The 21,171-nt window shown below is 41.3% G+C and overlaps 2 protein-coding genes across 5 annotated transcripts; both read right to left on the bottom strand.

Moving 5' to 3' along the window:
• Positions 1 to 250: 250 nt before the first annotated feature.
• c22h7orf57 (chromosome 22 C7orf57 homolog) lies at positions 251 to 4,563 on the bottom strand. 4 transcript variants are annotated; one of them, XM_010890226.3, is made up of 8 exons: positions 4,478 to 4,563; positions 4,053 to 4,120; positions 3,330 to 3,515; positions 3,014 to 3,101; positions 2,591 to 2,714; positions 2,126 to 2,214; positions 1,479 to 1,603; positions 251 to 1,225 (listed from the first exon to the last, which is right to left on the bottom strand). In XM_010890226.3, exons 2-8 carry the CDS (start codon positions 4,090 to 4,092, stop codon positions 1,173 to 1,175), a joined length of 705 nt encoding a protein of 234 aa, XP_010888528.1. In that variant the 5' UTR covers positions 4,093 to 4,120; positions 4,478 to 4,563; the 3' UTR covers positions 251 to 1,172. The 4 variants fall into 4 exon arrangements, with proteins under 4 accessions (XP_010888528.1, XP_010888530.1, XP_010888529.1 ...); XM_010890228.3 differs by having other exon boundaries at positions 1,479 to 1,579; XM_010890227.3 differs by having other exon boundaries at positions 4,053 to 4,147; positions 4,478 to 4,550.
• Positions 4,564 to 5,691: 1,128 nt separating this feature from the next.
• On the bottom strand, positions 5,692 to 12,396 carry LOC105022092 (four and a half LIM domains protein 2). The gene is made up of 6 exons (XM_010890225.3): positions 12,318 to 12,396; positions 9,721 to 9,908; positions 7,963 to 8,137; positions 7,263 to 7,432; positions 6,616 to 6,802; positions 5,692 to 6,240 (listed from the first exon to the last, which is right to left on the bottom strand). Exons 2-6 carry the CDS (start codon positions 9,874 to 9,876, stop codon positions 6,089 to 6,091), a joined length of 840 nt encoding a protein of 279 aa, XP_010888527.2. The 5' UTR covers positions 9,877 to 9,908; positions 12,318 to 12,396; the 3' UTR covers positions 5,692 to 6,088.
• Positions 12,397 to 21,171: the final 8,775 nt, after the last annotated feature.

The following is a 21,171-nucleotide window of genomic DNA, read 5'->3' as shown; positions in this document are numbered from 1 at the left end:
GCTGCCGTATTTTTACGTAACCAATAAAGTGGGTATTATATTGTATTCCTGTCTATTGAGCCAAATGGAAAAATATTATAATAATGATTTATAGGGTGGCTTATAGTATCATACTCTCTATAATGCGTGAAGGAGTTATGTAATGGTATTATATTGTACCTACTTTTCAATAGGCCCGACACCAAGACCGTTATGACATTTTTGTAAATGAACACATGATTAACACTTCATTAAGAAAGAGCACAAGAGGTACATGCACATGCTAATTTATTCATGACATTTCACTCAAGAGCTTCAGTTTACGAAATATGTGAAGATCAAACATTTACTGTGTTAAATCATACCTCTAAACCATAGAAAAACTAGAGTATCATTGTGTGCTAGCTAAGTTTAATTTGTCTCCAAGCTATAGACAGGTACCCTTCATGTGAAAGCAAACCGTTTTTACATTATAGGGCAAACAATATCATCACACAGTACATTCGCCACCATTCCAAAATATGTAGAACAAATTGACAAAGTTGTTATAACATTACTAAATGCATCTATCTATGGAATTAATTTCCCCACCTAAATGTACAACACTGAACCATATCCTGAAATGGAATAGGGGGTCTCGGATTGGAGGGCATCTCTTTAGAACAAAGTAGATATATTGGCAATTCTGTTCCATTCTAAATCATGTCTGCCTTCTCATACAAAGTAAATAACTTGGCATCTGTATTTCCACTTTTTTTTTTGGCAGATCTCTTGATTTCTGATCGTGTTCAACACAAGAGCTTAAAAGTGTGAGCAAGAAGCGTCACCATTGTGGTTCTTCACAGACAATCTTCACCACAGCACCGAAACCATTTTCACAGCACAAAGACTAGAAACTCACTGCAGAGCACTTTTCCACATTCACACAATGCATTTTTCGGATTCATGAACGACAATATCAACATTTAAAGAGCATTAATAGACACGTTGGCTTATAGATAATGTGACATGGATTAAAAAACTAAAAAACAAACAGACAAATAAAAATAAGTTAACAGAAGGTAATAAACAATTGCATAAGTATAAAACAACATTTGGGATACACAGTAATGAGAAAGTGTCGGTCACAGAGTGCCAGGGACTGCAAGACGACCGATAGGCAGATACTAGCGGGTGGACATCTTCTCTTCTTTCTATTCTAGGTCATTGTCCTCAGGAGCTATGGTTGTCTGTTCAGAAGTCACACCTGAGACCACAAAACACACACTTTGTAAATATGCAATCACAGCACACAGCTCAAAATGCACAGCACAACCAAATATCCATCCCAAGGGAGTTGATGGTTAGTTATCAAAGCAGACACTTCAGCTGTAATATCGTAGATTGACTGATTCGGCAGAAGAAACGTAAATACGGCAGCTTATTCTTGAATGAAAATACACACAGTTCTACTGGTTCTCCACTGGTCAAAGTCTGTGAGCAAAAGTAACGTGACGTACTAGAGGAGTCATCGTCATTGGTGGACTTCTTCTCGTCCTCTATGTATCCGAAGCTCAACAGCTTCGACATGCTGACTGGAGCAGTCTTCTTGTCATGGGACCTGTCCATAGAAAAATCACTTTGACTGAGAAGTTGGAAAATCAGTGGTGTTAGTGGTTAGTCGAATTTTAAAGTTCCAACACTTTAGAAATAGTGCATCACGTTAAGTTTACAAACCAGTGTCCCGTCTGAGCGATACGCATGCAAAGCATGATGGAACCTGGACAAACCTAAAGGCGAGTGATAAAAACAACCACACACAAGACTCTGATGGCAATGGCGATGTTCAACAGGGATCAGCCTCCATTTGGTGACATTTTACCATCCCGCACCAGCTCCTAAATAATCAACCCTCTGAAGACATGCCAAGGTTTTATATGGTAATCTTAGTGCATGCTTGTTAGCTGCACGCGTAGTTAAATGAGATGGCATTCACATGTATGACAATCATGAGGTTTCTGATGTGAAATGGCACCGGCAGCTGGTCATAAATCGGCCTGGGCAAATGGCCTACGTACGAAACACACGTACACTCCCATGAAGTACAGCACAGACATTAAGAAGCCTTTAGTGAGATTAAATGACAGAACAATGGAAGTGAACTCACGTTTTCTTGTATTTGTTGACTTCCATATAGCCACCTTGGTTTAGAGACATATTCTCCATTTGGTTGGAAGCATCCGCAACTGAGGGTCTCTGCATGCAAGAATAAAGCCAGTTCAAACCAGTCGGTGAAACCCTGTGCAAGGTTACTCGTCGTAGGAAGCATGAGTGCATGGAACACATTTTGAACGCAGTAATGACCGTGATATGGAGGACAAAGCAAAAAAGAAATGATATCAAGACACGCAGTGGCCACAACAAACTGGTTTTCAATCGAACAAATGAAAATTATAATGACAGCACACAGGCCAAGAAACAAAACAAAACAGCCAAAGAATCCCCAATTCCAGCCACGCTGAACTAAATGATGGCCGATGAACTGATGACAAAATAAAAGGACGATGAGGGGATGATGGGAAATTATAAGCCCTGATGGCAGTGGGTTGGTGGGTGGGGCTAGTGAATTCACCTTCTCTTTAAAGCTATCACTCTCCCTCTCCCAGCCTGAGCTATCATCAGTCCCGAAAGGAGCAGACAATGGTTGCCTTTTGCTGTATCCTTGACAACCGTCGGGGGACGTTGCTTTACTTCCACTGCAAAAGCACAAAACCATTGTAATGCTACTCCGTCGGCCAGTACTTTGGTTGAAAGGCGTCCATTTGAGCTTCCTGGCTGAGACAACTAAACATGCACCACCACCTGACATCCAGATGTACCATAAGCATTAGCCTGTTTTACCTTTTTTTTTTTTTATTAAAGACACATGCAAGCACTTTTTTTTAGGCCTAACATATTATTCCCTGAGGCCATGATCCCACTAAAGACAGGTGTTCAGGCACATTCCAGTAACATTGTCATCAAACCGTGCCATTAAAGAAGAGTGGGTCATTACCGCTGAGATTCAGCAGAAAACCAATCAGGCGCGTTGTAGGATTTATTTGGCCCCGCCTCTTCCTTGTTGTCTTCGTGCCACAGTAACCCTGGGTGGAGGACAGATACGCCATTCAAAACGAGCGACGGGACTGAACTTTAATAAACCCACCTTTCAGTTTATCAACCCAACGTTCATTATGAGCTCAAAAAAACGAGTTTGTGAGTTTATGGGGAAGGGGAACAAAAAACAACTCACTGCAATACAAACTAGCTCATAGAAGTGTGACACGCACATCCTGTGAAGGAGCACAATGCAATGGGGAGGGGAACATTACCTTTCTGTCCACCTGCTTTGGCAAGTTTGACATAGTCAGAGTCGGACTCGAAGATTCCCACCCGTCGACCGCTGGTTCTGGCCTCCGGTGCCCCGGTAGTGGCTTCCTGACACAGCCCAGGGATCTGCGACGTGGGCCCCATGACGCCATTGGACGAAGCCTGGCCTGGAAAGCCCGTCTTCATGCCTGCATTACAATGAGTAGGTCAGAAGCTATAGCTTTGAAGTGCTGCCGGTCACAAGCACAGAGGCCTGCATTCACAGGAAAACGCTGTGGAGACAATGTTCAGCTTAAAACCACTGACATAGCGGCCTAGTCCCGGCGGCTGGAGGGTAACCGGTTCAGGCAGTGGGATCGTCCCATGCTCATCCAGAACGACTTACATACATTATTGATTGCATACAAGGGGGGGGGGGGTGACTGAGGCAGATGGAAGCTGGGTTTGATAAGGCGGCCATTATGATATGTGGGCTAGTTTGGAAATGTATCCACAAGCCCTGGGGTTAACACCTCTATACTCCCATCCAGGGGCTTACCAGCAACGACCATCCTTAGTTTCTGAGGCAAGCCAGCAGTGGGATGCAGGGTGTTGGCCCTCCTTTTTAGGGAGTGTCTCGGGATTGCGTACTAGGCCGGACCTTTATGGCTCCGGACAGTATGCTCGCATGGAAGACAGCTGCCCCAGAGCCAGAGGCTACAATACATTATTAGCAAGCGACTTACCGCCAGGTTTGGTCCGTCTGTGGTTGGGCGCAGCACTCATGTCGGCTGATGATGATTTCAGGAATTAGCTGACGGAGTGGAATAAAAAGACAAGACTGTTGCAACGTTAGTTAAATACGAGGAGACAATAATAAGAGCACTTCGCTCAAAAGTACTCCGACAATTCTTGATACGCGTAAACGACAGAAAATGGAGGGGTTTCCCCGATTTAAACAGAGGGGATAGGCACCCACCTTTGTTCAATGCTAGCTAGCTAGTGAAATAAACGTTAGCTAGCAAGATACCTTTATTCTAAAAGCATACAAATTTACCAAATATTAGGGTGTCAATGTTAACCTTTGAATAACTAGTTAAAATCACGTTGAAAATAGAACAATGCAATGTTTATAAATGAATGTTATGTTCAGAAAAGCTTGCCATCTTACACAATTCGCGTGCGGGTGGGAGCTGATTCCTTGATGAAATAAAGGATGGTTAGCTAATGCAGTTAGGATTTCCTGCTGCACATTCCATATCCGGTCATGTGGTTTTATTTATGATTTTATAAAGAATACACTCAAAACATATACAATCTTAAAAAACTAAACAAAAAATCTTTATATAAATAAATAAAATGTATTAGAGTGATAGCAAATGGCTATTTCTATAAAAACTTCAAATGTGGAAATGTTCGTGCCATTTGTATTCTGCATAAGCTACTGTAAATCATTTGGGTTTTCATTTATTCAGAAAATGGTTATTGTAATCAGACCGTGTGTACAGAACCATGAAAAGCAAATCCGAACGTGCAAAGCCGGCAGCAGCGTTGTAAACCCTTTCAGCACCATGGCTAGCTCCTCTTACTAACCCACCCCGAGAAAACATGAACCAGGTCAGTGGATTCCGCACACGCATTTGGTCGGAAGCGTATGAACCTACACAGCCCCAGAACCAGAGCAAGGCATCATTTTATATCCCGTTTATTTGGATTTAAGTGGTGTCCAGACCTAGAGTTCATTTTCCCCGAAAGGCTGCTTGTCAAATTGGACCACTAGATGGAGCCAGATGCAAGCTATACAGATCCATTGGATTCAAGTGTGTATCTTTCTACCAGCCACCATGTACATTTACATTTTGTCACTTGAATGACTGTACACTATTGATTTCATTTGCTAATACTTTAATAGACAGCATGGAAATATAGAGGATTTTTTGCTGAAAGAGCAGAAGGCTGGATTTGAACCTGTGCTGGAGTGGTACACATTCACCTGGGGCAACAACATACGGCCTGGACCATCCTAGCACACCACATATATTCAATTGCATACATTCAGTTCATATAGTTCTTTACAAATAATATTTGATTTACTTATGGGGGAGGAAGGGGGATACATTAGCTAATTGAAAACTAGGGCTGTTTAAGTGGACATGATTTAATGGCGGCCTGATTGGGAATTTAGCCAGGACACCGGGATAAACACTCATACTCTTAAAATAAGTCCCTTGGGATCTTGACTGACCTCACAGATTTACTGTTACATAAAAATGTATTTGTGGCTTCACAGATTTGGACCAAAACCCAATGTCAGAAGGACCATCGTCAATTAATTGCCTTTTCAGAGGTTTATTTTCAATTCAGAGTACAAGGGCATTGCATATTCTCAATACATTTCACAAATAATAAAAACGATGACTCTTGTTAATTCCATTAAATAGTTTTATGTCACAGAAACCTGACTTAAAACAGAATACATGTGTTGAAGTTTGTTTAAGGTAAGTTGTTTAATTCATAAAATACATTTAAGTTCTCTCTCTCTCTCTCTCGCTCACTTTCTCTGAGATTGTAATGCAATGTTTTGATCCACTCATCAGATCAAGTATAAATCTGAAGACAGCACATGCACAAAGACTTCTGGGTTAAAAGGAAAATTCTATTAAATAAATGAAATGTTAGTGATATGCCTGTTCTGTATCTCCGCTTTCTAGGGATGTCGGGGCTGCCTGGTTTTCTTTTCACGTCTCATTAAAGATGTCACTTCCATCCTTACTCTTGGCTCTCAGACATCTTTTCCGCACTCAGGGCACATGATGTCATCGCGGGCGGTCAGGAAGCCTCTTCCCACCAGGGAGATGGAGCATTTTGTGCAGTTGAAGCAGTCATTGTGCCACTGGCGCTCCTCGAACGAGATGTACTTGCTTCCACCCAGACCTGCATCAAGCAAGCCAAGAAAAACAGAAGGAGGGAAAGATGTAGACATGAGCATGGGAACGCTGTCCAGGGAGATCATTCAGTGATCAATGACTTCTGATCATTAATGTAATAGTCCCCTAACACTGTAATGGATACTGGGTAATTGAATTCAAAACCCATGAGTTTAATTGTATGGCTCTAAATAGCTCAACCCCACTGTAAGAGAGAATTAAATTGATGTAATTACCACAGTTTTGGGTGAGTCAATTGAAGTGGAATGTACAGAGTGAACCAGATTTTGTCTTAACTAGGCCACGTGATAAGGAAAACCCCCCAGCCACAAGAGACAGAGACAGAGACAAAGTGTGGCGATGAGGTGCCCAGCATACCCACCACTGATCGGCTTGCTGCAGGAGAAGCACTTTTTAGTGTACAGGTTGCAGAAGCAGGCCAGACAGTATGCAAATTCATCCCGGGAGGTGAACCGCTGGCCCGACAACTGCGCCTTACACCCAGTGCACAGGAAGCAATCCTTATGCCAGGGCTGGTCACGATAGGTCACCCCGCCAGTGGTGATTGGCTGAAGGAGGCAGAAAGAGGTGGTGACGACAAGCTTATTGGCCAGTCAATAGTAATGTCACGTCGATACCCGTGAAGGTATTTGACCATGGAAATAAAATGTATACTGAGTCATTCATATTCCACCGATTTTAAACCCTTAACGGCTTCAAAGAATCCTATTAATCCCAAACTTTTTTTAGGCACCACTTTTAAATGCTGACCAAAAAAAAGCTATTTAAAGAGCAATACGTAAGATACGTTTTTATGCATTCGTACGGTTCATTGTTTGGCTGAGTGGAGAAAGCTAGAGGAGAGTGGTTGAAAGAGCAGTGGACTGCTCAGAATCAAACAATCAGACTTTTCGGCAGCATTACATTGGAGGCAGGACCAACCTGGACCATAACACATTTTCACACGGACATCTCCGGACGCATGTACATTCGGATGGATCGGACTTTTGCACCTATGAGTTATGTTACCTTTTTGCAGTGGATACACTGCTGAGCAAACTGCTTCTCATAGCAGGGAACACAATAGTTATAGTTCTCCTTGTTGATGAAATTCTTTGTGCCAATTGGCTGCTGGCAGCGCTGGCATGTGAAGCAGAGCTCGTGCCAGCTGTTCCCCCTGTACACCATCTTTCTGGAGCCTAAAAATGAGAAAGTGGAAAGCTGAGGATAGCAGTGGATGAATAGTGTATGTGTGTGTGTGTGTGTGTGGCGGGGCGGGGGGGGGGGGGGACAAATACCAATGAGAGGAGAGAACTAAGGAAATCTAACAACACAGTAATCTTTCAATGTGACACACTGAATAACAGCATTGGTAGTGGTAACGTCAGCTGGCAACATCAAAAAAATGGACAGCTAGGACAGACAGCCATAGACATCCATCCATTATCCAGACCAGTCATTCAAACAGTAACTACATAAACCTATAAACCGTACAGGACCTGATAGGTGGAAACCTGCTAGCTGCATTGGTTTAAAAAATAAATAAAAATACATGCTATAGCTACTGGACAAAATCTCCCTCAAAGCCTAACTCCGTCCGACAATGTCTGTCAAATCCCTCAACTCATCCCTCTTCAGATGTTTCCTTGGCGGCACTAACAGATTTTGGTAATGGCTCTGTATTTGAGCTGAAGGGCCCCCCCGAGCCCAAGGCAAGACAGTGCCTTACCGGGCATTATGGTCTTCTGGCACTCGTAGCACTTGGATGAGTACTCATTGGCGTAGCACTCAGTGCACAGCATCTGGTCGTCCTTGGTGGAGAAGGGCTTGTCCACCAGCGAGCGGCTGCACTTGATGCAGTGGAAGCAGTCTTCGTGCCAGTGACGGTCTTGGTAGGACAGGTCCTGAAGACGGTGGAAGGAACATAATGTGTCAGCGGGCATCTCTGTCACTGCTGGGCCCAGTGAACCAAGCCGGCATACAAATGGAGCCGACTCTAACTCCGTGTGTCTCTATCTCAATAAGCTTCGGTACAATCCTGTCCTGCTCTACCGTTCCTCAAATCTGTGATGATAGGTCAGCGGCTGTTTGTGGGAGTGACATTCCTTACATTTTTTTGGCCTGTGTTCCGTTTGGGCTCTTGAAATGCATTTGCACAGGGTTTGTGGAATGCAGCGTTTGTTTATAATCTGAGTGAAATTTTCCAGAGATCGGAAAGAAAATAATTTTTGAATGCCGGAACATGACGGCTGGAGTGACAAAGGGCTACATTTATAGTGAGACTTAATAGAGTATCTGGAACACAAGAATAATTTTGCTGTGTGACGCACAGAAACTTAATTATGCATTTAAAGGGCTCGGTAATGTTGCAGTAAAAACATAAATGTCTACATGTAAATAAGGAAGAACACAAAAAAGTGATATGTACTTAAAAACAAAGGTATTATAATTGTTTTATACCTTTGCAGGTCCTTAAACTCAAAATCCATGGTGACCATCATAAACCAATTCTATATGTTTCTTCTGTAAAAGCAAATGAAGGGCAAATAAGGGCAATTGGTTTTTAACCTGTTACACATTTTTCATATCAGTGCAGATGATCTACTGTTCTACCGTGGCAGGGACCTCAGGTAATTACATCTACTGTTCTACCTTGGCAGGGACCTCAGGTAATTACATCTACTGTTCTACCGTGGCAGGGACCTCAGGTAATTACATCTACTGTTCTACCTTGGCAGGGACCTCAGGTAATTACATCTACTGTTCTACCATGGCAGAGTCCTCAGGTAATTACATCTACTGTTCTACCTTGGCAGGGACCTCAGGTAATTACATCCTAAATGTATGTGTATGGGAGATGAATGTTGACAAGTAACAATATGTGACTAATTAAGTACATATTAAGATTAATGACCGAGGTGGCATCAGATGTGGCACACAGCAGCAGACACATTGTCTTAAAGTAAGAAGCACTGAAGAAGAGCATTGGTGGATGCTCTGGCTGAGTCGAGGACAGTGACAAACAGCACAGACGAGCCTGCAGTCCACTCCTCCTCATCAGCCTGCAGGCCACTCCTCCCCATCATCCTGCAGGCCACTCCTCCCATCAGCCTTCAGGCCACTCCTCCCCATCAGCCTGCAGGCCACTCTTTCCCATCAGCCTGCACGCCAGTCTTCCCCATCAGCATGCAGGCCATTTTGGACTTCTCAAAACATTTAGTTAGGTCAAAATTAAGCCTTTAGTTAGGTCAAAATGATTTGTTTAACCCAATATAATGCTTTTCATAGAATCTGAAAGTGCTCCAATAGCAAGAGTCTTTTGGATGTCATCAGATGGCATCATCCGATGAAATAGATATTTGTTTTCTAATTCAAAGGATTCTTCTTCTGTTAAAACCTGGGAAATAGATACTAGGTTTTGGCCTAGCGAGTTCAGACACAGGTGAACTCTTCATGACAACATTCAGGAAGAGGGCCGTACACCTACCCTGCTGCTACAGCCAATGGGCTTGCTGCACTCTTCACAGGTGTTGGAGTACAGGCTCTCGTAGCACATCACACAGTAGGGGTTCTCTTCCCTCAGCACATACTTCTTCCCAAAGAGGGGCTCCTTACAGTAATTGCAGTCATAGCGCTCTGCCATTTTTGATGAAACCTCTCACTCTGCTCTCTTGCCTGTAAACAAAGAGATACACTTTTTATTTTAAATGCATTTCCTCAGAAAACATCAGATCACAAAACCCTGATACATTTGGAAATTATACATTTAAAATATAATAAAATATGTATATACTAAAAACAGTGAGCATAGATATTTTTCTGTGTATTTAAGATGCTGTGTTAATCTCTCCAAAGTCGTTGTTGCGCTGTCAGACTTTGCTATGTTAACCTTTTAATGGTAAATTTGCTGTTTGCTTGAGTACACTACAATGTTTATTTTGTAATTGGACAGCCTGTTATGTCCAAAGACTGATCTGGGCCCAGCAGCTGTCCCTGTAAGGCCCTAGCTAGCCCCTGGTTATACCTCCCCTGGTCTGTTTTCAGGGCAGATGTACACAGGGAGATGCATGTGTGTCCTCTCCATCCTGTACAGACGTCCTAAATGTTGATGTCAAACGATTCTTTATTGTGTTTTATTTCTACAGGACAGACACCCATGATGCAACTGGGCAGAGAAGCCAACGTTTTAACTTCACACTGAGCTACGGAGTGATGCATCCTGTTGCCCTGGGAATGGATGTCTGTTTCTAACGATGTGGAACGTTCTTTCCACAGGTTTTCTCTGACATAGGTCACTACAACTGTGGAAAATATCTCTCTCTTTCTCCACCCACACTGCCCACCTCTCTTGTTTTCTTTCCTTTGTGGCTTGAAATGAAGGTGGATGATTCAGAATGACAAGATAAGTGTTTGGAGAAATGCACTGAAGCAGCTGTCGGGCAGGGTGTTGGTGTGTACTAGCTTTGATGTCCCTTACTCAGTGAGCTGAGTGTTGAACAGGGCTGCACACACACACACACACACAGAGAGACACATACACAGAGACACACACACACACACACACACACACACACACACTCACAGAGATACGCACACAGAGATACACATACCTCCTCATTCTCCCAACTGTCTCCTCTAAACATGCCACAAATCCTCAACATAACTCTTATCTCCACAATTGGAATTGAGGGATCTTGTGGAATTGAGAGACATTTAAACACATACCTTTAAGTAATTCACCCAGCTTTCACCCAATTTTTGCATATTAGAAGTTTTTTGTTTAGTTTAAAGTTACATTTATTTTACAAATAAGAGGTTCCAATATACTATCTAATATTGATTTTTTTTTCTGGTTTATTTGAACAGTCATTACAATCTAAGAACTTTGATATCTCAAGAAATAGGCTAATTCAATCAAACTTGCATTGCCGCCAATTTTCTTCCAAAGCAACATGTCAAATGTAGAAAACTCTTAAATGCAGCTGTCACAAGCTGTCACACACTGTCACAAATAGTAATTTAAAATAAAACAAATACTTCCTTTTCCATTTCTACACCAAAACAAAGCCCTCAATTTATCCGTTGCAAATCAGAGTCATGCTCCACCTCTTTGGAACTAGTCAAAAGTACTTCAGACCCTTTCACTAAAGAACACAGATTCATTCATTAACACAAACAAGGTTTGTGTTCCACTCAGTGTCCTGTTAAAGACTACAATGGTTCTCTAGTCTGGTTCTATTAACATCGTCATTCCATTTCAGATCAGAGCTAAGTCCCGCAACAACCAGCTGTTGCCTTTAGCTCTTATCTGCCATTGTTGCAGTCACAGTGCCAGAGAGGCTCACCAGCCATCCGGACAGCCTTGACAAACAGGGCAAATAAAAGACAACGATGAAACCTCAGGAACCCTGCCATGAAGACAGGCTTTAACCATATCTGGCAACTGTACAGCCCATCCTCTATCTAAATCCATCTGTACAGCACATCTTCAGCTGACAGTTTTAATTTAGATTTTGTTTTAATATAGGGCGTACAATCTCAGAAGCAGTCGTTAGAGAGGGCTGAGAGGTCATAGCCTGAAGTGAGACGAAATCTGCTTGTGGCCTATCTGACATTTAATTGTACATTTGAAACCGGCGGGGAGACTATACTGACTGGGCATTTTATGAAAATAACAGGCAAATAGTTTAATGAATCACAGTTACCGATATCTACAGTGTATCTATTTCTAAAAACCTGAAACACATCTTCAAGTAATTTATCAAACATGAACAAACAGTGCCTAATTCCAAAGCTAGCTCGACATAATGACATCATTTCACAGTGCATTACCCCGTTTCCCACGATGCATCACCAATCTAAAAAGCCAAAAGTGCTGCCAAGGAGAACAAACTGTGGCCTGAAACCTGGCACCTGTAGCCGTACGGCTCATCTTCGGTTGTGTCGCTGCACGTTAACAAGCAGTCAACATATGGAGGTCCCGTGTAACCACAGGAGAAGGAAAAAGGACATTTTCTAAAGGAGGTGACCGGGCCCAGGGAATCGGCTCCGGGGAGAGAAGTGCCCAGAAAGGCGTGGTCCTACCTGTGGGATCTTCAGACACAGCCTGTGTGCAGGTGGTTTCTTCGTGGAGGAGTCAGGCGAGACTGAGAGAATTCGTCTCAAGTCTCTGTTTTATTGGATTAGCAGTGGTAGTAGGGCCTGGGAATGGACAGCAGGGTGGCCAGGGCGGGTCGGACCAATTCATCTGTAGCTATAAATATAACTGAAATACCGAGCCTCGCTGGCTCTGAACCTTCACCACCCATAAGACAGAACATGGCCTTGTTATGGCTTCACTGGTTAGTTTAGAAATAACATTGCTGTCCCTGTCCAAAGTCCTCCTGGTTGTGTTGCAGATCAAGACAATACCCGACGATTTCAGCTGCCACTGTGCTGACACCTCCCCCTCCCCCGTGCTGTCCCTGTCCTAGTCCATCTGGTCATGCTTCTGACCTGGACTAAGTTAAATTAGACTCTGGACTCACAAAAACCATTTTGCATTTATTAAAAATTACAATTTGTACTCTTAATATGTCCACCCAGCACAGCCAGAAGAAGACTGGTCACCTCTCTGAGCCTGGGTCCTCTCTAGGTTTCTTCCTAAATTTTGGCCTTCTTAGGGTGTTTTTCCTAGCCACTGAAATTCAACACTACTGTTGTTTGCTCCTTGAGATTTAAGGCCAGTTGTTTTGTAAAAGCTCTTTGTGACAACTGCTGATGTAAAAAGGGCTTTATAAATACATTTGAATAATTGATTGATTGATCCACCGCCCAGCTTACCCAGCATAGTCAGAATGTGAGCCGGTTTTATTAAATCTAATTGATCAAACTATCGATCCAGGGGCTTTCAATAAACCACTTATATAAGACTCTACCTGTGGAAAAGGGTTATGCCTGTAGAACACTCTATTTTTCTGTGAGGGCTTAGTTACGTCCTAACAGCTCTGTGGGCCCCATTAAGTCTGCAAACCACGTTGTACTCCCTTGAAAAGAGATAGAATTTCTGTCAGAATGACTGCCAAGATTGGGAAGAAAATTAATCTCCGTAACAGATAGCAGTAAATCCCAACACAACTAAAAGACCAGATTAGGTTAGAAAACTGTACCTAAAAAGTGTTTTATTCATGTTTAGCCTTGAAAAAACCAACTAATAAAATTATATTTAAAACATATTAAAAAATATACAACGATCTTAAAGGTTTTCACCAAATCCCTTTATATTACAAAGAATCTTCGTCTTCCTAAAAAGTTTTTTGTGTGAATTCTTCTTTGTGGAGCTCTACCCTTTTTCAAAGAACCTGCTAGAAACTTTTTTCTGCAAAGAGTATAGGTAATGTTTCCAACAGCAGACTACCAATAAGCACACTTTATGTATTGTCTCTGGAAAAAAGATGAAGGTTTCGCCCATGTAAATCATACTAAGTGAGAGGAATGAGCAAAATCTCCAAATACCCAACAGACCCAGTAGAAATCTTTCAAGCAGTAAGGCAGAAAATCCGACTTGAAACAGTTAAAGAACCTCAAAAGGCACTCTGTCGACATGCTTCAAACATATTTCAGGAGGAAATTCCTGATTTAATTAGTTCTCTGAAAAGATGAAACACACTACATGGCTAAGAGAATTTACCAAGTCACTGAAGTCTTGTGACTCAGGAGGATCTGAGGATTGGCATTCAACTTGCAGAGATGGATGTACAGGGGATGATGTTAAAAATAAGCCTAGCATTAAAGAGTTTTTTTTTTTTAGGGGAAACCAAAACTACAATTAGAAGCTACCTAAATGTAAACAAGCTATTTGGATGACAGAAGAAAGCCTAATTTCTCATCAAGACATAATAAACATGTTTGTCACATAACTTTGTCTTTCTGATTGGAACAGCCTCTGTCCTTTCTGGGCTTAAGCTCAGTGTTCCAACAAGTCCTAGAATCCCTTCCAGACCTGGAGCTAGGTGCTAGGCCAAGTGGCTAGGTGACAGTGGGTTAATTTACCCAAGTAATTTACCCAAGCCACTTACTGCAGTGTTACTTCTTTGCTAACTGATTGTAGACATTTGTTTAACTCTATCATAAATGTATGATTAAGTGAGATTTCTCAGCTGACATTGCTTTAGTTGGCCTCATCCAACCAGAAGAGAACATATCACATTTCATGGTTAAAATGCTGATATAGTAAAATCATTGAAATGCCTGGTCATATGGAGTGTTTTGAGAACTCTGTTTGAAATAGATGTGCTGTCAATATTATTTCCATTGTTGTTCCACTTTATTCTATTATGCATATATTATACTCTTCATTGTTCTATTTTTTCCAACAATGGTGCCTTTCAGGTGATCCGGTCAATAAGCAACACATTTTCCTGTAATACAGCCCACATGATCATAGGAACAAAACAAACTATTATCATGGTTCCAAATATAGCCTGGTAGCCTGGACTGAACCTGACCAGGGAACGGAATATCCAGAGATGGTCTGCTGTGACAGTCACAATGTGTGTGGCTGAACTTCTGACTGAGCAATGACTCAAGGACAGTCCCTTGAGGTTGAAAACATCTATTGAAGAAATTAGAGTTGATTGATTATAGCCATATCTCGACACACAATAGACCAACTGAACCAGAGTGTAGTATACAGTGTTTTAATAGATCAGGTGATTCAAACCTTTTCCCAAATTTAAGAAAAATATGTTTTGACTGTAAGATTAAGCAGACAACACCACATTTCAAGTTTTTCTCATCTTCAATAATTGCAGAGGGAACAGTATGTGCAGAACTGTAGAAAGGTCATAGGCCACCTGAGAAAATAGTTTAAGACCATTTCTCTGAGTGTTAATGTAACATAACCAGTTGTGGAAAGAGTATGGAGACCAGAATTTAAAACAAATGCACTGTATGTAACGTTATATTATCAAATATATTTCTGGTTAAATATAAAAGGACTGGTAAAACATGAAAGATAAACTTAGCTCATGAAACATTCATAAGTTTCTATAACACTTCTGTACGTACTTCTGAAAACCTCTATGGTTCAAACAGTAATGTAAGGGAAACTGGCTCTGGGATGGGCAGTTCAAACAAGCATGAAGCCTCCAAAAATCCTATTGATTCCAACTATTCCAAACTCTAGTGCAAAGGCCTTGAGGTAACTTGTTTTTCCCCTTTAACTGTATAACATCAGCTCTGTTCGCCAGTCGTGTTCATGAAGACATGTCTTTGCCTGGACGCCAGAGGACCATCTCCTGACCCAGGAGGTTTGCCAGGAATGCTGGGACCTGTCAATGAGCACTCTGTTGTGAGAGGGGAGACAGGCATCTTATCAACGGCAATAAAAAAAATAGTAAAATCAAATTAGCAAATTTAAACACGTTTTTAATGGGGTCATGTGGACAAAACAGTGAGTCCTGTTAACCCATGTTTTTTTCCACTCAGACTGGTTATATGTCGCTGATTAAGATGCGTAAACACGAGTAAGAACATTGCTTCAACGAGCCTTGTGATACACACATCTAAGGGGATTTCAGTTCAGCCAGGACCTCCGTAGATCTGGGACAGGGCACCTAACTGAATCTTGACTGGCAGTCCGTTTCCCTAACAGGGTCAAGGGGCAAAGCAGGACTGGGTCTTGCCTTGTCCCTCATCTGGCTCCATATCAAAAAAGAAAAGGTTACGCTAGGTCCTGGTCACATGTATTGCACTATTACATTAATGGAGCCCCATTTCAGGTGAAGACTTTGTTTTTGTCCGAACTATCCTTTTCAACTGTAAGAAAAACTAAGAGTTAGGTGTCTCCAAAGAGTTGGTGTAATTGGATTTGAATAAGAGTACAAATTGGACTTCAACAAAAAGCTGAAGAGTTTAATTGAGTTTGAGTTCCTGCTGGCTTCAGTTCAGAGAGGCAGTGGTCATTCTTCCAAAACTCCACGTCTTGCTCCTGCTCTCCATTTCATAACTTCAGGCCTGGCAGAGAATGTGTTTTCTGTCCATTTCCCAAATAAAATCAAATAAATCAAATCTGGGTCCATTGGTCACGGACACAGACTATCAAACGTTGCAGCAGGTGTAATGAAACGTCCCCTGGGCTTAGCGTTGGCTGCCCGTACCATGTGCTAGTTCCGAAATGTCCAAAGGAATCCAAATCAACAATCCAGATAACGCGGCATCCGATTGGCAACATGTGCGAGCATGTACCAGATGAATTCACAGTGAATGCACTGTAGCAAGGTCATACCAAGAATCATATGAACCACCGTGGAGACGTTAATATATTCAGAGCTGAATGTCAAGAACCCACTAAGTCTAATGTGATATGTGTGTGTGTGTGTGTGTGTTCTGAGCCATAGATTTCGTAACTTCAGCAACCTGCTTTCTACTGCCTGCCCTGCTCAGATCTAAGATCAAACCCCAATGCCCTGGGTGGGGTGCTGTCTTTTCAGTGCAACGTTAAATGGGTGAACTGACCCTATGTGGTTATTAACGATCCCACTGCACTCACTTTGGCAGTAAGGGCATTTAACCCACGTCCTGGCAAAACGTCCAATGGACATCATGGCCTGATAATTATCCTCTTCTTCCAAATGGCTAATTTCTTTACAAAATGAAACAAGTGTTAAAGTACTATAGGTACTGCTGGTAATAACTGTAAGTACCTCTGTGTAAGAGAGATGGGTTAGGGGGAGGGCTTCTGGTATGGCTGAGTTTAGACATGCAGAAAATGTTTGTGTTTTGGTGTGTGTGTTTCCATGTCTTTTTAGAGCGAGTTTAATTTTGAACATAAATGTTACCTTATTGAGGTAACATTTATGTTATTTTAGGTTCAGGGAATAGGGAAAGGTATATTTTCTAATGGTACTAAAATGCTTATCATCACATTCATATTAACACCAACGTGTGTGTCGTGCTAATCGTGCATTGGGAAATGATTCTCACACCCTAAAAACAAATGGAACCAGGGATTGGTCAGGAAATGTATGGTAATTTTGGTTACTGACACATTGTCAGGGAATCAACCTAGCAACATTTTGGTCACCAGCTAGATGCTTTAACTTCTAGCATATCTGCTGCTCCTCTAACTAGGTCAGTTAGCATGCAAAAATATGCGTTACTGATCGACTGAATCAGTTGTCACTTACTGACCAACTAAGTTCAAAGAGATGCAATTGAATGTTGGCCTAATGTGCCTTTTAGAATTTGGGCTGACTTTTTCAGCGGGGCATAATGAAGTCTTCTGAGGGCTTAACGTCAGTTTGCAAATAAAGACTTGCTGAATCTGCTTATGCAATTATCAAGTCAGGGTTGTCCTTTAAAACTAATGATCACATGAGCCTGGGGATCTTCTCCTCCGTTCATGTGTTCATCCTTCCTCACGAGTTCCATTCAGCCTCAGCCTCTTACTGTGTCAACAAATGTTATTGTGTACTAAAGTTCCCAGAATCAAATGACACAAGTTCATTTTGGAAGAGGCTGTGTGAGACACAAATGATTCCTGGAAATCAAACGAGTTATTACTTCTCTAATCATCAAAACACACCACCATCAGTTGAATAAGAACAGCGTCTCAGGGTGATGTCCTAGCGTTCTCTCAATACCCTAAAACAGTATCGTTGTCTGTCACCCATATCAAGTAGGGAAATCTCAAGATATTTCAGAATTGGGTCTTCAAAATCAAATTATGTCAGACATCAATATTTCACAGAATAAGATTGTTAATGAAAGAAGAGGAGAAGTGCTAGAGGAACGTTGATTTCTTTTTTTCCAGGCATGTCTTCAGCACTTTGACCTGAATAGGGCAGGTTTTAACAAAGAGCACAACAAATCTAAGAAGTAACTGACGTTTCGTTTTCGGTTAAAAAAAATACTGTTGAAACTCAAGTAACTTTATTAAAATAAATTGTATTTCAATGTATTTGCAAGAATTAACACAAAAATGTAATCAATGATGTATTCACAAGTATTAACACAAAGAATGCAATCAATGATGTATTCACAAGTATTAACACAACAAATGTAGCCAATAATATTATTTTCTCAATATGAGTTATGAGTTAATAGTTATTAATAAATATAATCAGTTCTTGGGTTTGTTGTCGATTTGCAATGAAGAAATATAATTATACTATATATACCTGTGACTGAATCTAGTTACTACTCCTGTTATAGACCCTGTCCACTAAACTAATCTCCATGCTTTATGTGGCACCATCCACTAATTAGAAATTTGACCAGGAATTTAACCCTGTGTTCCCCCCACTCTACTTTGTGTGTGCGTTCCTAAATTAAAGAGGTCGTATGTCCAATTTTTACTCTACTACTAACATAAATACAAGCATAATTGACGAGAAGAGAGCTGCAGTTAATGTTTGAAATACATTCTGGTAATGTTTGAAATAAATTTTTCTACAAAATTGTGAGTGTCTGAGATATTCCCCATGTAAACTGTAACACCAGTCGTCTCCTCATACTTGCTTTAGACAATCGCAGTACTGTCAGTTTATCGCAGTACTGTCAGTTTATCGCAGTACTGTCAGTTTATCGCAGTACTGTCAGTTTATTGCAGTACTGTCAGTTTATTGCAGTACTGTCAGTTTATCGCAGTACTGTCAGTTTATCGCAGTACTGTCAGTTTATCGCAGTACTGTCAGTTTATTGCAGTACTGTCAGTTTATTGCAGTACTGTCAGTTTATCGCAGTACTGTCAGTTTATTGCAGTACTGTCAGTTTATTGCAGTACTGTCAGTTTATTGCAGTACTGTCAGTTTATCGCAGTACTGTCAGTTTATTGCAGTACTGTCAGTTTATTGCAGTACTGTCAGTTTATCGCAGTACTGTCAGTACTGTCACAGACGCTGAAGAGGGCTGAAGCTGAGGCAGTGGAGAAGGGGGGGGGGGGGGGCAGGGGTGTCTGAGTGGTACTTCATTTTGACTATTGTCAGTAATAATATTAGAATTGCCCTGGGAATGTGGGAGGGGGGGGGAAAAAGAGAAATATTCAGAGTGATGCTTATTTACATTCTTTGTTTCTGTATAATAACACTCTGTAACTCAATACAAATTTGATCAAAAAATAAATAAATTAAAAAAAATAAAGTAATAATATTAGAATTTGTGAGCAATTGGATTTCCCACAACATGCAACCCTTATGATATGTACTCAGCACTCCGGACCTTTGGGCAAAAGCTTCTCTGAATCCATTGGAGCTTTTGCTATCCGGAGGTGTACATTTGAGATTCACCTTTCCTTCAGTGAGAGTGACAACATGACAGAACTGGCTTTTTAGTCGTTTTAGTTGTTATTTGTTTTTATCCATCTGCTATAACTAGGTATAATGTATTTGGACAAGGCTTTCTGATTCTGTACAGAAAGAAAAGTAATGACGAAAATGTATTTTAGTCACGTTTTAGTCATTTCACATTTTTCCATGAAACAATGCATGCCTTAGTTCACCTCTTATGTTCTATCATGTGCAGAATCAAAAAGCATAGTCCAGCTAAATTTAGGCTGTTGTCCTGAGTTTTATTGTACTGATAAACACTCAAACTAACACTGCGGAGAACATAACCCCTCGACATGTGCCACATCAGTAATTTTGCCATAAATACTAACTGTTAATACCTGGTTAGCGTAATGAACCTATGAATCTATATCATGTTGACAAGGGCTAATTTAGTTATTATCGATGAATTACATGAGATCTGATGACACTCTACAGAATTTCAAAATTGCACGTTGTTTATCTAACAGCAAATTGAGATTGACTTCCTTGGCTTATGTCTCCCAAATGGCTGTTGGGCACTAAATGTCTGCTTATGCCCAGAATTTGTTTTACACTCAATGCTAGAAGAAGCACTGTGTTTATGTGTGGCAACTATGACAAAGATTGGTAGGAGGAAGAACCCCAAAAGGTTAAAAAAATAAACAAAAAGGCCTTGCTGTTAAGGATTTATCAAATCAAGAAATAATTATGTTTTTTAAGGAGAGCAAAGACTAACAATTTGCCACGGTATCACAAGCCAGTGTTATCACATGTATTTTCTTTACGATACTAATCTATGTGTCATGTGTACGAGAAGTATTTCTTCCTAGAAACACTCCAATAATCTAATAATAATGGAGCTTAGTGAGGGGACAAATAAACCAGGCCATTCATTACCCCTAATCACCTGATCCATCGTATCCTGTTTACATCTGAGGCACTCAGCAGAGCATGGGCTCTTACTAGACGACTTAGTAGCGGAGCCACCTTCCACATTTATCCCAGTAGTAAACATTCAAACAAGACTTGTGGGACACTGCTTATGTAATTGGCCTGAATTAATAAATCGAGGACAACGTGTTTGAGATTATGAGTCCTTGAGAGCTAAAGGTTGCTGAAGTTTTGGCTTTCAGGAAAAGCCAAGTTGCGGATTAGCGCAACCCGCCTGTGGCCAATGGTCTGCTCTGATCAAACCTACCTCCAGGGGATTCATGCTGTGTAGGACAGAATAGAATGAGAATTGAAGAAGAATCGAGTCAGATTTGAATCCTTGCTTCAGCAGTACATGAACACTGGACCATAAGATGCTCTGTTTTAAAAGGGGGATTTCACCCTGTCTGAAAGTGACCTCGTCCTGTGTCATACGTATCACGACAAACCACCATCCAAAGGAGGTTCGGGGGTGAGGCAGGTCATTGAGAGAAAAAGGGTAGAATTTCAATAGGCTAGAATTGGTTGTCTCTTTAATTTTGTGCGGTGAACAAATTATTGATTTGTAATTTGGGATTTTTCAGATGGAAGATTTCCCTGGGATGATCATGTGACTGGAGTGACTTTAAGAGCCTCATCCCTAAAGGCTGCAGTCCAATCACAGAGTTATGTTAACTCTGTTCTCTGGCATAATGGTTATCACCACTGGTGGCTGTGAA

Source organism: Esox lucius, chromosome 22, assembly GCF_011004845.1.
Source record: "Esox lucius isolate fEsoLuc1 chromosome 22, fEsoLuc1.pri, whole genome shotgun sequence".
In the NCBI taxonomy this organism is placed as follows: domain Eukaryota; kingdom Metazoa; phylum Chordata; class Actinopteri; order Esociformes; family Esocidae; genus Esox; species Esox lucius.
Note: the sequence above shows the minus strand (reverse complement) of the source record. Positions and strands in the feature narration are given on the sequence as shown.

Bases quoted from the DNA above. Each gene is read 5' to 3' on its own strand.
- c22h7orf57 (XM_010890226.3), bottom strand. From the start codon at position 4,092: ATGAGTGCTGCGCCCAACCACAGACGGACCAAACCTGGCG. The intron at 1,604-2,125 runs GTGAGTTCACTT...CCAACTTCTCAG, and splicing joins GTCAACAAATACAAGAAAAC to TCAAAGTGATTTTTCTATGG. The intron at 1,226-1,478 runs GTACGTCACGTT...TTGTGGTCTCAG, and splicing joins CAATGACGATGACTCCTCTA to GTGTGACTTCTGAACAGACA.
- LOC105022092 (XM_010890225.3), bottom strand. From the start codon at position 9,876: ATGGCAGAGCGCTATGACTGCAATTACTGTAAGGAGCCCCTCTTTGGG. The intron at 7,433-7,962 runs GTAAGGCACTGT...TCTCATTTTTAG, and splicing joins CCAGAAGACCATAATGCCCG to GCTCCAGAAAGATGGTGTAC. The intron at 6,241-6,615 runs GTGGGTATGCTG...TGCTTGATGCAG, and splicing joins CTGCAGCAAGCCGATCAGTG to GTCTGGGTGGAAGCAAGTAC.